This window comes from Parasteatoda tepidariorum, chromosome 1, assembly GCF_043381705.1.
Source record: "Parasteatoda tepidariorum isolate YZ-2023 chromosome 1, CAS_Ptep_4.0, whole genome shotgun sequence".
Lineage (NCBI taxonomy): Eukaryota > Metazoa > Arthropoda > Arachnida > Araneae > Theridiidae > Parasteatoda > Parasteatoda tepidariorum.
In genome coordinates, this window is record NC_092204.1 from 19,334,357 (window position 1) to 19,351,621 (window position 17,265).

At 30.3% G+C, this 17,265-nt stretch overlaps 1 protein-coding gene and 1 long non-coding RNA gene across 3 annotated transcripts in view; one reads left to right on the forward strand and one right to left on the reverse strand.

Moving 5' to 3' along the window:
* Nucleotides 1-17,265, reverse strand: part of LOC107436825 (uncharacterized) — a 217,196-nt gene that overhangs the window by 139,230 nt on the left and 60,701 nt on the right. For both annotated transcript variants that reach the window (XM_043039220.2, XM_043039221.2), the window contains exon 3: nucleotides 11,347-11,449. In XM_043039220.2, the coding sequence (XP_042895154.1) occupies nucleotides 11,347-11,449 (103 nt within the window). The remainder of the gene's footprint in view (nucleotides 1-11,346; nucleotides 11,450-17,265) is intronic.
* Nucleotides 2,770-11,483, forward strand: LOC107436826 (uncharacterized). The gene is made up of 2 exons (XR_011636126.1): nucleotides 2,770-2,967; nucleotides 11,231-11,483. It is a non-coding gene; the product is annotated as an uncharacterized lncRNA (long non-coding RNA).

Sequence of the window (17,265 nt, forward strand, 5' to 3'; positions counted from 1 at the left end):
AACGAAAATACTAGATAAATATGATAAAAAAAGCATCTAAGTGTAATAGAAACTACATTAATTCCTGCTCGCACCAACCACAGTGCTGACGTAAAATATCCTCAGTGGTAGACAGATCATGGGTGAGAGTTCCCTTGCCATAAAGCTAACTGTGGTAGGTTTTTCTAATCATGTGAAGCAAATACGAATTGGTTCCATCAAAGTCTCCCACGAAGGCAAATTTCCCCCAATACTTCTTCCATAGAGGCATTTTTTTATTGTTACACAATATATATTCGGCGAGCAAACGGTTAGAAAATTACACTAAAAAGTAGAAAATATTTTTGAGAAAGATCATTCTAAAAAATAATCGCATAATAATTAAAAAAGTAAATAAATATTGTATTGATTGCGGTAAAAATTCTATTAAAAATAATTATAATTTTAATCCTTCCAAAAGTAATCTAAAAGTAATCCTAATTAAAAATCCTTCTATAATTATAATCCTTCCCGAAGCGGTAAACTAAAATCCTTCTAAATGTTATCCTAATTTAAAGAAATAAATTAATTTTGTACAGCTTGCAATATTTTTTTCCTAAATAATACCCATTTAAATTCGAAATTTATAATACATAATATCCAATTCATTCATTCTCTACTGAAGATATCAATATTGAACTCTGTTATGCTGAACTGATCTAAAATACCTTTTAAAAGTAAATAGGTTTAAAATAATCGTTTGCACTTAAGTAAAATCGTTTGTAAAATTTTTTTAAATCAAATTAACACATTTATTGTTTCACATACTTATGCAGTCTTGTATGCTACGGCTTACAAACCGTTGCCAAATTAAAGAACGGAGAGCAGAAATTATAGAAAAACATCACAAAAATGCTTCCAATGATGGGATAGGATTTCATCACTCTCTACTGACGATATTAATATTGAATTCTATTGTGCTGAACTAATCTAAAAAACCTTTTAAAAGTAAATAGATTTAAAATAATCGTTTGCACTTAAGCAAAATCATTTTTGCAATTTTTTTAAAAATCAAATTAACACAGTATTTATTGCTCTACTTATGCAGGCTTGAATGCTATTGCTTACAAACCGTTGCCAAGTTAAAGAACGGAGAGCACAAATTATAAAAAATCATCAAAAAAATGCCTCCAATGATGCAATAGGATTTGCATCCGCTACCTCCACGCTACAGAGTGTTTGGCGGAAGGTCCTTAGCGCTCGGACCGTGAGGCCCCATTAACAATCAATTATGTGTTACAGGCATTGGCGTATTAAAATATCAATATGTCTTGATGGTGATAATCCCTTTAAATCAAATTTATTTAATCAAAAAGTTTACTTATTAACCGCATAGCTGCCAACTTGTACGGCCGTTGAGAAATAATTTTCTTAGTGGTAGCAACATTAGCGTTTTGGCGTATTGAAATCTTGAAGTTTCAAAACAAAATTTTTAAACTACCACGACGAATCAATAATTTAAAAAAAATGAGTACATAAGATCTATTTGATGGCTAATTATACTTGTAGATGTCTTAATAGTCTAGTTTTTAGAAAATTCTTCCAAATTTATTTGTTGTTTTACTACCACTATGTAAAATATTTTTCAACGCCCGTACAAGTAGGCAGGTATGTAATCGTAGCAGTTTCTGAACATGTTAATATATTGACTTGAAAAGTTACTACGAATTATAACGAATGTATTTCTAGATATAGATGACATTAATTTTTTTAAACGGTATTTACGGTTTCGTTTATATTTTATGTGGTGTACAATCTTAAAAAGAACGTATTGATTTATATATATTTATTTACACTTGCCTGATCCTTCGAAAATAACACTTACGGCAAAACATATGACATTAAAGCAGCGTATCATAAACTGAAATGTATTATTGCCATCTTCCTACTTGTTAAAAGTTGTTAATTACTTTTTATGTAAGCCAAAAGCTAACTTTTGATTTCTTTTAAAACTGCCGAGTTGCCATAGCAACGTCTTCATTTTGTGGAACAAGAAATGATCGTCTGAAAATTATTATGTAAATAAAATGTTGTTCTTTTTTCACCTCTTTAGTCACCCCGAGAGAATTTAAAAATAAAAATAAAAAATGTTCGTCAGGTAATAGAATAAATATTGTATCTTATAAAGAAAAAACGTCTGCAAATTTGAAATTAGCGAAGCTTAATTATCTAAGATCCGTTCAAAAATCTTATGCAACTGGAAAAAAAAATTGTTTCCAACTTAATCGAAAACAAACCTTTTTCTCCAATACAAGGGAGCTTCAAGCCAAAGGTTAACGCTACTTCAATGAAAAACAGAAAAGACACTTAGAAGCAAACAAAACAAAATTAGAAATAATCGAAGATAAATCTTTTTCTCCAATACGAGCGAGCTTCAAGCCAAAATGGTAATCCTTCACGTGACGTAAGCCAGGTGANACAACAACGCCCCCTATAGTTCGTTGCGATCGCGAATTTAAAAATAAAAATAAAAAATCTTGGTCAGGTAATAGAATAAATACTGTAGCTTATAGAGAAAAACCGTTTGCAACTTTGAAATTAGCAAAGCTTAATTAACTAAGATCCGCTCAAAAATCTTATGCAAAAAATAAAAACTATTTCCCACTTTAATCGAAAACAAACCTTTTTCTCTTATACAAGGAAACTAAGTTAAAAGCTACTGCAATGAAAAACAGAAAATACATTTAAAAACAAATAAAATCAAAATTAGAAGTAATCGAAGATAAATCTTTTTCTCCAATACGAGCGAGCTTCAAGCCAAAATGGTAATCCTTCACGTGACGTAAGCCAGGTGATGTGTGACACACTGCTCAGTTTTCTGGTGAATCATCGCATTTTTCCCTCTTCCTTTTTTTTTTAAACGGATTCTATCTGAGTAAGCAATTGTTTCATGCTCTTAAATAAACAAACAAAAAGAAAACAATAGATGATATCACTTCTAACAATACGGTAAAGGACCACTTTTATTTTCATTCTTTTTTTAATACTCTTTTAAGACAAACAGAAAATTTTTTTTATTCCGTAGAAACTTATGCTTATAATGGTCTGATGACAAATTAATTGAATATGAATTACATTTCATACGAAATAATTGGTTTCTTTGAATAATTAATAATATTCCTAAAAAGTGCGTTTTGTTTATTTTGTTCCATCGATAAATAATTATAAAAATGCCATTAAGCAATGCCAGGGACAGTATAGTAATGCAGGCCTGTCAATTACTACGCTTTTTGCAAACTATTTTGTAGACATTTAAAAACCAAAGCTTTAAGAATTTTTTTGTAATTTTTCCAACATTTTTAAAAATTTCACCACGAGAGAGCTGAAATAGAACGGCGTTGCATATGAACTTTTAAATCCTTTATGTGTAGTGGAGTGAGCAATAAGTTTAAATGAATAAAAAAAATAATACATTAAAACATAAACTTAGCTACGACTAGAATGAATTTTTACAAAAAGCGCAGAAAGTTGACAGCCTTGATAGTAAGTAACAGCATCTCCAATGGTAACTTGTTTTGCAAAAACAACATCTCTTTTTAATATTTTTAAATAGGTACTTTACAAGTATGCAGAATAGATAATAGCATAGCACACAGAAACATGTTATTGCCTGCATGGTAATCGTAGTGTTTAAACAAACGTTATTCCAATGAATCATTTGAAAATGTGACTTTTCATTACATTGACCCAAGCTCTTCAATTGATTAAAAAAAAGAAGGTGACTATGCGCAGTAGATATTTTTTTTCGCTTTAACTAGCACTCACATGTATAAGTCACGTGTGGAGTCACGTGTCATACAATCCCTAAACATTCTGTGGTAATCACATAAGGATATACGTCTTTATGTCACTTAGAAGCCTTACAAAAAAGAGAAATCTTGCCATCTATTTTTTTTCTTCCTTGTAAGTTTTAATGAGCCCAGATAAGAAGTTGTAGAAATTTCCTAATTATTAAAAAAAAAATTGATCACAAATTCTTTTTATATCCTAAAAACATTGACTTTTCTTTGACGTTTTGCAGCATTTCAGAATTAGCATAGAGGACCCAAGTTAAAGATAGATTTAACTTGACCTAACAGTATTAACCCGTGCTGCGGTTTCCGCATGGACATCTTAACGCAGGTTTATGCCGCTGGCACGTTAACTTGACCTAATAGTCATGGACAACTGTGGCGAATACACAACAGCTTTGAAAATAGCATAATTTTCGCAACAAAAAAAGCTTTATTTTATGCGACGACAGAACCTTTCTGGAAAGACCTAGACATCAGCTGGATTACAAGATCACGAGCTTTTGTGTGCATATTAAGCAATCATTGATGAATTCACAATACTGTTAACTTAAGAACAAAATTAAATGAATAAATAAAAAGCAAAAGTAAAGTCTTGTTAAAAGTGATGGAACACTTATTTGAGTGGTGAGATTTTATTTCATATTCAGTATGGTTTTTTGAAGCTCTTTCGCGCCGAGGAAAATAAAAATTTAAAAAAACACATAGTTTAAATGTCTTAAACTTTCAGCAAAGCTACATTTTTAAACTAAATATGCCACCTTACCGTGCAAAATTATCTGAACTTTAGAACGGACAATTACTTATATATTACATTACTTAAATATTTAAAAAGTTATTAAGCTTTTTTTAAAAAAAAAAACGCCACTTAGGCGAAAGTTTTCCAGCCAGAAGAAAATTATCAAAACCAATGCCTTATTCTCATTTTTTTAATTTTTATGAACCTAGATAATGCAGCATTGGAGTAAGTTTTAACCCTTTCGGGACGGGTAAGTCATAAATGTATTCGTAAGGAATCAGTATGAGGATAGCAAAAAATAAAAAGCGGTAGCTTAAGTTTAGGCATAGCTAATTTGACAGATTTATTTTTGCTTTCCTTTTAAATCGAACACATCCAATCCACGTGTGTTAAAAGTGTAACTATGCAATTTTTAATTCGAACTAAGTAGTGGTGAATTAAATAAAGCAAACTATTATTACCCCGCCCACAAATAAACTGCTAAAGAAATACTTTGGTTACAAGTTTTATCTTTTTACCCTGATTGATACGGTTTTATGCTGGCACGTATTTGTGACAGTCGCCGCGAAAGGGTTAAAATATTAAAAAATTAAACTACAAACGCTTTTTATTTTCCCAACTTTGTGGCTTTTCTCCAGATAGACGTTTTGCTACACTTTCTGAATATACATAGACTGCGATGTCTAAAGTTAAGACTAAGCTTGACCTAACAGTCGTGAGAAAATGATGCAAACTTACACAGCAGTTCTGAAAATAGCATATTATTTGTAAAAAACATAATTTCGTTGCAGAAATTTTTCATTTTAATTAGTTTTGCGCTAACAAATCTTTGCAGCGAGGCGAAACATAATTTATTCAAGGCTGCCAAGTACTGCGCTTTTTGCAAAATATTTTATAAAGTGGTTGACAATTAGAAACAAAAGCTTTCAGATTTTTTGGTAACTTTGCCAACATTTTAAAAGCCTCACCACGAGAAGAGCTGGAACTAAGTGGCGTTACATATGAAGTTTTCAACCATTAAACATGTAGTGGTGTAGAAAATAACTTTAAATCAAATTTGTAAAACAATGACACAAACAAAAACATTAGTTTATAAGAATATTTTCCAAAAAAGCGTAGAAAGTTGGTTGCCTTGTTTACGGATGATATTTTCCTGATGTGATTTTAGAATAATAAAAAAAAGTTAAAATCGAAAGCTATATATTTGCTTTACTTAATCAAATACTTACTAACGCTTTTTTGTCTAATTTTCTTAAGAAAAGAAGGATTTTTTTAAAATTTAAATAAAAACAGATTATAGCTTCTTTTTTTTCTTCAAAATTTAACTAAAATATGCAGCCGTTTTTAAACATTCAATAAAAATCTTCGACTAAGATAAAAAAAAACAATTAATGTTTCTGAGTGTGTTTTTTAGTAATAGACCAAAAATGAAAATACTTAATAAACTCATTTAAGACTATTCAAGCAAAAACGCAACATTTTCATAGACGCCAACTGCTTTGGACACGCCTAAAGAATTAAAAAAACGGTAAATAACTACAAAGTAAATTTTGCAAATATTTGACTATTTTTGTTAGCTTTTTAAAAGTTTTGACTGACTGTTGATGATGATGTGGGGGGGGGGATCTCTGCTACTAGCTTTTATCCCCCTTTTTTTAAAAGTCTTTTGAAGTGGTGAATAATATAAGCCTACGAATTATTTAGAAATAGCGGTGGATAAAAATCTACTAAATTAAATTTATTAAACCAAGAATTACAATTGATAAACTACCACTATAAAATATATACTTGCTGTCCGGAGCAAGTTGGCATCTCTGCATTTTGCTGTTTAGTAAAAAGTATTATGGAAATAACAAAAATTACAAAACATTAAAATAACAAAAATTCGATACAGTGTTTATGCTAAGAATTGTTTGATATTTTCTAGTGCTTGTTGCCATTTTAGCTGTATATCGCAGTTGCCTAATTTTAGATCAAAACATTTTTATATTATTGATACATCATGGAGCAATTTCGAAGATGAAATATTCAGCCCTAAATTTTATAATTGCGCTAAGCACTAGTCTTTAATGTGTTAAATAATAAAAACATTTTAAACCCAAATTGCAATCCGTAGTAAAAACATCTATGAAATATTAGCAAAAAAAAAAGAGAAAAAAAAGCATTAATCAAAACATTTATATTAGAAAAGATAAATAACTGCAACTTCGACACATATTTACACGACCTACAAAATTAACGCATGAGGTTAACTTTTCAAAGGCCAAAACAAAAATTCGACTTACTATAGAATTTGCATGATTTGTTCCGCCGTTTTTCAAAAATTAAATAACGACTTCCATTAGTTATCCACCCTCAGATATGAAAAGAATACATGTTTACAAGAAAACTATTGTTAAGAATGAAATAGTGTTTGCTATTTTTTTCTCTCTCCAGATTCCTAAGAAGTTGAAACACCAGCACGAACTAGCATTTTTCAATAGCAGGCGTGAACGGAGTAAAATGATTTCCATTGAAATGGCTTTTGTAATCTGTTCTTTTAAGGATGTTAAAATAAAACTGTTCTAAAACATTAAGAGGAGCGAATTTTTTTGTGGGGTGTATCAACAGAAACTATTAATCTGTGTTAGAGTATCTTCCTTCTATTTGAGTTCAAAAAACTTGAAATCATAATTTAAGTTCACATATTTGTCTACAGACACCATTTAAGTATTTCGTTTAGTTGATTTATTGTTACTAGTTTAACGTAAATGTTGAAAAGAAAACCTTTAAGAATATAATTCACTTGAAATTTCTTTCAAGAAATTGCTTTAACTGTGATGGATTATACTGTTTTATAATAAGGGCAAAGTTTATTTAACTGTTCTTAAAGCGAAAACAAGTTGAGATCATCTTAAATCCGTAAAGTATCATAATTCACACGCTTTCAGCACTTTTCAAAACTGAAGAAAATTGTTAGAAATTTTTTTTTTTGTTCCATTGCCCACCTGGGGAATGACATTGCGTCAATACAGACATCTGAAAGGCAAAATTGTTGGTCACTCTTTCGGGGGCACCATATTAGGTGGGCACCCGAATAGGGCAAGGTTTATTTAACTGTTCTTAAAGCGAAAACAAGTTGAGATCATCTTAAATCCGTAAAGTATCATAATCCACACGCTTTCAGCATTTTTCAAAACTGAAGAAAACTGTTAGAAACTTTTTTTTTGTTCCATTGCCCACCTGGGGAATGACATTGCGTCAATACAGACATCTGAAGGGCAAAATTGTTGGTCACTCTTTCGGGGGCACCATATTAGGTGGGCACCCGAATATGCCAAGGTTTATTTAACTGTTCTTAAAGCGAAAACAAGTTGAGATTATCTTAAATCCGTAAAGTATCATAATCCAAACGCTTTCAGCATTTTTCAAAACTGAAGAAAATTGTTAGAAACTTTTTTTTGTTCCATTGCCCACCTGGGGAATGACATGGCGTCAATACAGACATCTGAAAGGCAAAATTGTTGGTCACTTTCGGGGCACCATATTAGGTGGGCCACCGTTGCTATCACAGTAAGGATAGTACAGAGAATGAAAGAGCATCCATGCCTTGCCCGGGAATCGAATCCAAAACCTCTCTGATGCAAAGCCAGTTACCTGACCCCTACACAGATTTGTCGGCTTGTTAGAAACTTTAATTTCTTTTCATACCAGATAACTAGTTCGAACTTCTGCAAATTAGAAAAACGATAGTTGAAATAATTTTAAAGCCTTGAATCCTTATTGGAACCTTGAAACCTTAATCTACGCATTATTTTGCTACAGGTTAAGAGAATAATTAAAATTTTTGTAAGAAAAAAAAACTGTTTCTTGCAAAAGAAACAACAATTATTGCGAAGCAATAATCGGGATTGGTGAGCGGTAGCAAACAGGGGTATTTGAATAAGAATTTTGTATTTGAATAAAACTTCATCAGTATTTTTATTTATTTTTAATCAGAATCCATGCATCGTGTGGTTGACATGCCCACTGTATGCGTTCAAAGACATGCAACATGCAAACCCATCTGCATTTTTCTTCAATAGAAATAAAACAGAATAATAAATTTTGCGTGACAAATTCCGTATTACTCACAGGTGTACCGTGATACACAACAGTGTTTTATCCTTACATGCCCAGTATTTACTGAATGTTAGAAAGATTTTATTAGCGATAAAATGTTTAATTGAGTGACTTAGAAAGTTAATTCACTTATTTTCTTTCCCCATCTCCTTTAATCATTGGGTACATGAACATTGCTCATATTTACTCTATGATTACAAGCTAAAGGTTTTTAGGGAATTATCACGGAAAGTTTTATGCGAAAAAGAGTCGTGACAATGGTTTTATCAAAGGAATTGGTGATGACTTTCTACAGCTCTAAATCAAAACATTAGAACAATTAAAAAATTCGACATTAAAAACTCTCTTACTCTATTAGATTTTTACGAACCTAAATTTAATTACAAATTTAACCAGTCAAGTTTACATATTTCAAAGTATGTTTAAACAATTAAAAAATCCAAATAAAACCTAAATTAATTATACAGTTTATTTTTGAAAAAAATAATAATAAAAATATTTGAATAAAATTTTATGTGATCCAAAATCTATATATATATTTCTCTTACACGGCACCAAAAAAAAGCCTCATTACAACTCCCCGAATGGCAACGTTAGAAAATCGACCAATGATTGCTGCTAAAAATGTCACATGGCAAATGTCACATGAGGTGGCTCAACATATAGCGCTTTTAAAAACGGAAACAATAACCAGAGTGAGCATTATCAGGTTGTTCAATTCAGATTCATGCCCTAAAAACATGATAATATTTAATTTAAACTCAATTAGGAATTAATTAATTAATTGAAGTGAGAATGCTTTAAAAGGCCGCTGTTGAATTGATATTTTTCTACTGGGAGCTACCTAAACGTCTAAAAAACGTTTAAGTGTTTGTATTGAATGCATTGAATTTTTTTATATTTCGCGTTTATTTATGCATTGAATTTTCACGCTTTAAAATGCAGAATATTAGTGAAGCAATATTTGATAATTTATTTTGCTAATATGTTTCTTATTTAGCTAATGTTTTGATTTTTTCACCATGTACAATCTAAATAGCTAATATACTTTTTTAAAAGCCAATAAGAACATTGGTAGAATTCTTCTACATAAGTACAATACTATGTCTTTGATGATAAAATACTATGTCTTTGATGATAATATATTATGTCTTTGTGCTAGAACATTGTGTTCATTGGCGAGCGAGCGCAGCGAGCCATGGTTCACGGCGTGAACCACATAGGATTGCGTAGCAATTCTCGGGGGTTGACGAGCGTTAGCGAGCAGGGGGCGGAGCCATTATAAACACTAAATAATAAATATTTCATTATAAACACTAAAATTCAATTATAAACGAAGAAAAAAGTTACTTAAAGCTTTGAAGCATTGTCCTTAGCTGTGATCACTGCTAATAAATTATCTTGCTTTGAAAGAATAAGTTTTAGGCAGTCATTTTTGTTTACATTAGCCCAAGTAGATTTAATAACCTGTACTAGATCAGCTTTGTTTGTAGAAGCAACTTCTTGCAGTTTCTTTCTTTACTATGCCTCATAAATTTTTAATTGAGTTAAGATCTGATGAATTAACTGACCACTCTAATTTTGCGTTGCTACAGCAAGATTTTAGTTCATTTTGATATATAGCTTTGATATCTGATAAAGCTGAATCTCGTTGGAAAATTAAATCATCCTCAAGCAAGTCTTCAAACGATGGAATCAACTAGTGTTCGAGAACATTTTAATAAGTAACTGAATTAACAATTAAAACTACGTTTCTTTTAGAAAAGAAACTGAAGTAGATGAGATAAAATAAGATTAAAAATAATATAAATAAACCATTCCCTAAAAAAAAAAAAAAAGAATTATTGAGATCCCACAATTAATGTCTATTTTCATGCATCGCACCTAAATTAATTATAGAAGATCTTAAAGTGCGAAGATCTTAAGAAAAAATAGGTATTACAATATATTCATGGTAATTTCGCTACACAAGTCACAACTCAAAATGAAATGCAACTATGAAATAAGTGAAATAAGGCTTACGTTGCGTTTAAATTGTAACCAAGTATATTTAGTATGATTATTAGTATTGTTCACGCTATAAACATCCATTATTTATCGATAATTATCAGAAATTTTTTGGAAAAATTTTACGGGTCACTCCAACACAAGTAACGGATATCTCTCTGTTACTTCACACCGTTCAAAAGCAGGTTAGAGCTTAAATCAGATGGCTAAAAATAATTTTTGCAACGTAAGAGATAATAACATTAGAGAATATAATATATTTATATATTTACGACATGAGAGAATATTTAATAAAATAAAAATTATATACAACGCTTTTCGTATTTTTTTCCTAAAAAACAATAATCAAAAAATAAAGTTTAATTACAAATTTATCTTTTCTTCGAAAGTTCTTGTTTTAAAAACGTTTCTTTCAATTTTTTTTTTAAATTTCTTCCCGGATTTTTACTTTTAAAAAAAAACTAACATATAGATTTTGAAAGGTCCACATTTTAATTAATAGTTGTTATTTTAAAAGTTTCATGCTAAAAATCAAAGTGAAATTTATTTTTCAAAAGCGTTTATATACTTTCAGGTTTCAGGCTTTTTAAAATTTTATGTCAGACTCATTTTAAAAAGAAAACATGTCTATTCGGCAGGTGATGTGAAAAAGAAATAGAGGGACTTTTCATTTCAAAAATCCCTACTTACCCCAGAGAGGGAAGAATCGCTATCAACATCAGAATAAAAAGTGACATGTCTTCTAGGAAGTTCCACTGAAGCAGGAAACGATATCTCTTCAATGTCAGCATGTCTATTAAAAAGAAATAAACTATATTGAAAACAGTTTTGAAAGCATTCATAAGTTTACGGTTCAAAATTCTTCAAATATAATGATAAATATGCCTTTAGCAAACAATATGTGTAATTCTAAATACATAGAATTCTAAATATAAAATATAGATTTTAGATAGATGAGATTAAAAATGTTTGCAAGATTTTCAACACAATACGGTGAACACAAAACTTTGAGTTGAGGTTATATATATATAAATCACCAAGATTTAAATTTTTAAAAGAAGAAGATGCTGAAGACCATTGTAAATCTGCTCCTAAAATTAGTTTTTGAAAGTTAAATTATATTGAAATTGATAATTTTTTTAAAATTTTTTTTAAACAAAATTATTTAAATCGAACATTTTTAAAATTATCATAATATATACATTTATATACATATACATTTATATACATATATATATACACACATATATATATATATATATATACATATATATATACATTTAGAAATATAGTTGCAAACCTCGGGCATGCTGGTTAGGTTTTAAGAGCACAATGGATCAATTTCTCAAATTCATTTAAAAAATAAAGTTGCCGAAATTGGGTACTTGCACTTCAAGAAGAAGATCTCGGGATACCCACACACGTGACCTATGACGTCAGCGTCAGCTGATAGTTATAAACAAAATGACGTGTTAAATTGGAGCTAAGTTTCTCCACATAAGTTAGAATGTTCATTAACGTGAAATTAATTAAATACAGCACCATATCACACCTCGAATTTGTTGAAATATAGTTCTTTCCCGTCTACGGCTTTCACTTAGCTTATATTTATTATTTGTTTATGTATTTTATTGTAACCGGGATATATTTTTGTTTTGTGTACCTGGCAACTTCGATACAAAATTGATTTGTTTATGTTCCAAATGGCTTCGTGTCTGTCCTTGTGTTAAATAAGAAATATATGGTGAAAGAATATTTGTCAAAAAAATCTTTATTCAGATTATATAACAGATTTTATTCATACTAGGAGGCTTCGCCCCCTGCTCGCTGGCGCTCGTCAACCCCTGGAACTGCTTTCGCAGTTCATTTCGGATTGCTTCGCAATCCAATGCTCGCTTTGCTCGCTCATTGGATACGTTCTTAACGTTTAGCTCTTGTATACTTTTTTGAAGAATACTGAAGTTCCGAAAACTTTTCACTGCAGAAAATTCTAAGCCTGTACATTTCAATATTATCTGGGCATTTGGCGATACAACACTTATAGAATTGAAGGATTTGTTACGTCAAGCACTCATGTATCATAATTTTGATCTAGTTGCGCTTCTATGTCATTTTGATTTATGTTTCTAAGTTAACTTTCGAAAAATTCTATGGCTGGCAACAGCATTTTTATTTTTTAAGTTGTTTATTTTTTTTTATTTCTTTTAGAATTCGTTATTTTTTTAGCGAAATGTTTTTTAAACTAACAGAATTCTTTGCCGACTGTTCTCTGTATATATGAAGAAAATAAAGTAAATATTTAAGTGTTGTGAAAAGAATCTTATTTAGTTACACAAAGTACTTCTTTAAAAATGAAAACTGTTGCCACTGGCGGAAAAGAAATACAGCCTAAATTTGGGAGCCACGTAAGAGAATTATATATATTAGATTATATAGATTATGTCACTTAAGAGTGATACTTGGCGGGTTTGCCTTACTCGAAATAGAATGGAAAGAACAGTTGCTAACGTAAACAAATGACGCGTTTCAACAACCAATCAGGATAGAGATACCCGCACAACGTCACTTGCTGGTGCCCCATTAGCCATGCCTTTTGTACTACATGACTTAACCATCTGCACTCCTAGTACTTTAAAATGCTGTTTGAACTAATGCAAGTGCTAAATCATTTAAAATACACACTACAATTTTTATTTAAACTTTTGTAGCAAGGGTGCGATATGGTTACTAATTGTAAAATTATAAAAAAAAATATTTTCTGATTGGTAATTATAGATGGCACCTCAGAGGTGACATCGGAGTGCAAAGGGTTAATAGAGTTGATGAATTGTTTATGTAGAAACCTGACTCAATGAATTTTTATAATTGGTAAGGTCTTAATTTAAATCAATGTGAATTCAATATCAGAGACGTCAGCTGCTCCGGATTCGATAAAATGTTTTAAAAAATAATAGAGAACTACAAACTAAAATTTGAAGATTTCGGTTAATTTTGCCATATTTTTAAGGGTTCAACACGGCTTAACTATATTTATTGGTTTATTGGAATTACGTATATTTGGTTTATTGAAATACACGGATTAAGCGTATTGGTTTATTGGAATTACACACATGTGTAGGCTTGTGCTCAATTTACGTTTATAAATCTTTGTCATATAGAAGAACAGATAGCACAATACAGAAAAGGACAAAACGAAGATACATCCAGAGTAACAAAGAGCGGGATTCGAACCCGCTACCTCCACGCTTTGCACAGCGTTTGGCAGGTAGTTCGAGCACTTTGTTCGAGAAAATTTAAATAAATGGAAATAATAAGAAGCAGCTTGCTCAAAAACTTTAGTTTGCTGACTGCAGATGAGGATGAGATTCATGCATTTTTCTCGAGGAAATAATATAGGTCAAAATAAAGAAGCAATTTGCTCAAAGTTTTAGTTTTTTGTTTGCAGATGAGAGTGAAGTATCAGCACGACGGAACGCCTTGTATTCTTTTTGCGCGCTGAACAGTCACAACAGTTAAAATTTTGTTTTTTCTAGAATTAGAGTTTTCTCGGATAAACTGTAACAAAGTGGCGTATCACACAAGCCTTTAAAATACTTAGTAGTGGTAAGTAAAAACCCTATAAGTGGAATTAACTAAACCAAAAACCTTACATTAAAAGACTACCACTCGAAAATATCTTTACGCTGTTCGGAGCAAGTTGGTATGTCAGCCCCAATTATTATACAATGCACTGTTCTCAACGTCTGTTTCCTATGAGTATATAGCCAAACTTCTAAACATAACATTTTGAAACTGCATGCTAATATAGGAAAATAAAAATTAATGCACCGTTAAGGTGATAGCAAAATATACTGACTAATTCTGAAATGAATTAAACATTAATAATTATTGAATAAACTCAAAATGCCACACTTAATTCGTTATTTGAATATGTTCCAGATTACATCATGCCAAACAAGAATAATCCTTTATTAGTATATGGTTAATACTCTAAATAGAGTAGACATATATATTAAGCACAGAGCAACCAATCACGCGTAATTTATAGAGAGCTTATGCAACAATTAGATAATGACACGCATTCTACCATTATCAGCATTCATGTTAATGAATTATGCGCTTAATTATACATAATCTGGAGGTTTATTTCGCTAGTTTTCGACATTTAATGTACAATTATATAACTTACTGTTCGTAACAAAATAAAATGGTGCATAATATGTGAATCTAGCTATTTTTACATAATTATGAAAGTACTTTATAAATTTTTTTTTTCCAAAGTAACCATATTCAATAACCTACCTAATTAATAATAACTGTTTATCACTGTAAATACATCTGATCTTAATAATAATAAATCACATGTAGGACGTTTTCTTAAGATTGTAAGCTATATTAATTGTTTAAATTTATTAATAAACTAGATTCGATTTTTTGCTTAATAAGTTTATTTTTAAATGATTTTGATTATCATGCCGTATGAATAATTCAAACATATTTCTGTATAAAAGAGCTAGTAAGCTCTCTTACATAGAAAATCTACCCGATTCTAATAATTATGCAGGGCCCTCGCTAAGCATTCGCCACCTCGCCAAATGCGATAAAATCGCAAATTTGTCGAATATAATTGCGTTTCAGCGAAAGTATTGGCGAATTATTTTTTCCAGTGGTAAAAAATATTTATATCTAACTCGATCCTTAAAATTACGTCAAAAAGAATTTTTCTAAACAAATCAGTATTTTTTATTCGATTACAGTAATTTTCGGTAGATGCGCCGCATAACCAATTAGAATTGGGTCCAAATAATATAAGCCTGAAACAAACTACCGTAAAATAATTTTCAATGGAAAAAAAAAATGATCATAAAATTTTTTTTTTAAGACTTGCATTTGGCAAAGACTTTCGAAAATTGGCGAATACTTTTGATATTTGGCGAATTTTCAGGTTAATAAATTGAAATCTTTAGAGCGGGCCATGATTATGTTATACGAAATCAACATAAGACGTTTTTTTTAAGATAATGAGCCGTATTAATTTCTTAGATTTATTAGTAAATTAGATTTATTAGTAAACAAACTTTTTTGTTTAATAAGTTTATTTTTAAAGGATTTTGATTATCATGTCCATATAAATATTTGAAACATTTATCTGTATAAAAGAAAGAGCAACCTGTAAAGTTTTCATGTGCCATTGATTTTAATAAGTGCTACTTATTTGTAAAAAATTATAATTTATTCCACTATCACTGAAATATATTTTACAAGACGTGCAATACTCCAGCAATTACGAATGTATTGAACTATTAAAGTGCAGTGTGTTTCATTTGCAATATGATTTTAAAGCAGATTTTTGAAAGATGTTTTTTAAGTTATAGTGAAATTATAAAAATGAATGACAACTTTAACCATTCTTTTACTATCACTGACAAGAAGGGGGCACGTCTTGAAAAATTCCCTTTGGAATGAAACTTGGGTATTCCCTCTCAAAATATTAAAGCACTGTAGCACATAAGCTCTTCCAATTCCCAGAAAAATGAATTTGAAAATTTAAGCTCATTAACTATACTAGTTAGGTTTTCACCATGTTAACGACACAGTGGTCAAGTGGTAAAATACTAAGCTGACAACGATGTGCTCTGAGTTTAATTCTCGCCGTGATTAACTATATTTCTTTTCTCTTACTTTCTTATTTGCGAACAATTTAAACATAATTTTATCGTATTTTTTAAATATTAACCCTTTCTGAAACAGCAAATTTCGATTGAAAAGTTTAGTCAAGCAAGTGTAACCTTTGACAGTACCATCTCGTTGAAGTGAGATTCTTTAGCTCTTAATTGGATACTTGCACTTCAAGAAGAAGAAGAAGACATTCCATACCCACACACGTGACCTAAGATGTCAGCGCCAGCTAATCTTTATCAGCAAAATGGCGCATTAAAGTTGAGCTAAGTTTATCTACATAAGTTAGAATGTTAATTAACGATAAGTTAATTGAATACAGGGACTTAAGACGTTAGTTATTTATTTACAAACAAGTAAAAAAAATTATTAAGTAGTTTAAAGAATTCTGCAAATTTAATAAAATAAAATCAAGAAATAAATTCCTGCCAAGACTTTACATCAAAATACAATTAGTTTAACATGATAGTCCTTACCAGTTTTAACGTTGTTTTTCGATGCTCTGTCACCAAGGAAAATAAAAAGCCATAGTTTAAGTACCTTACACTTAAAGCAATGCTATGATTTTAAACTATACATATAATCTTGCCATGATGAATTATCTGTGCTTTAGAACAGACAAATAATTTAAATATTTTAAAAGTTATAAAACTTTTTTAAAAATCGCCAATTTTGCGACATTTTCCCACCTAGATGAAAATTATTAAAATCACTGCCTTATTCCTCAGTTTTTGCAAATTTTTATGAGCCCAATTAATGCAACATTGAAGTAAGTTTTTAAACATTAAAAAATTAGACCACAAACGCTCTTCATTTTCACAAAACTGCAGCTTTTCCCCATATTGACGTTTTGTTTCATTTTCAAAATAAGCGCAGACAGCGCTGGCATTAGATATAGCCTAAATTTGACCTAACAGTTATGAATAGAGC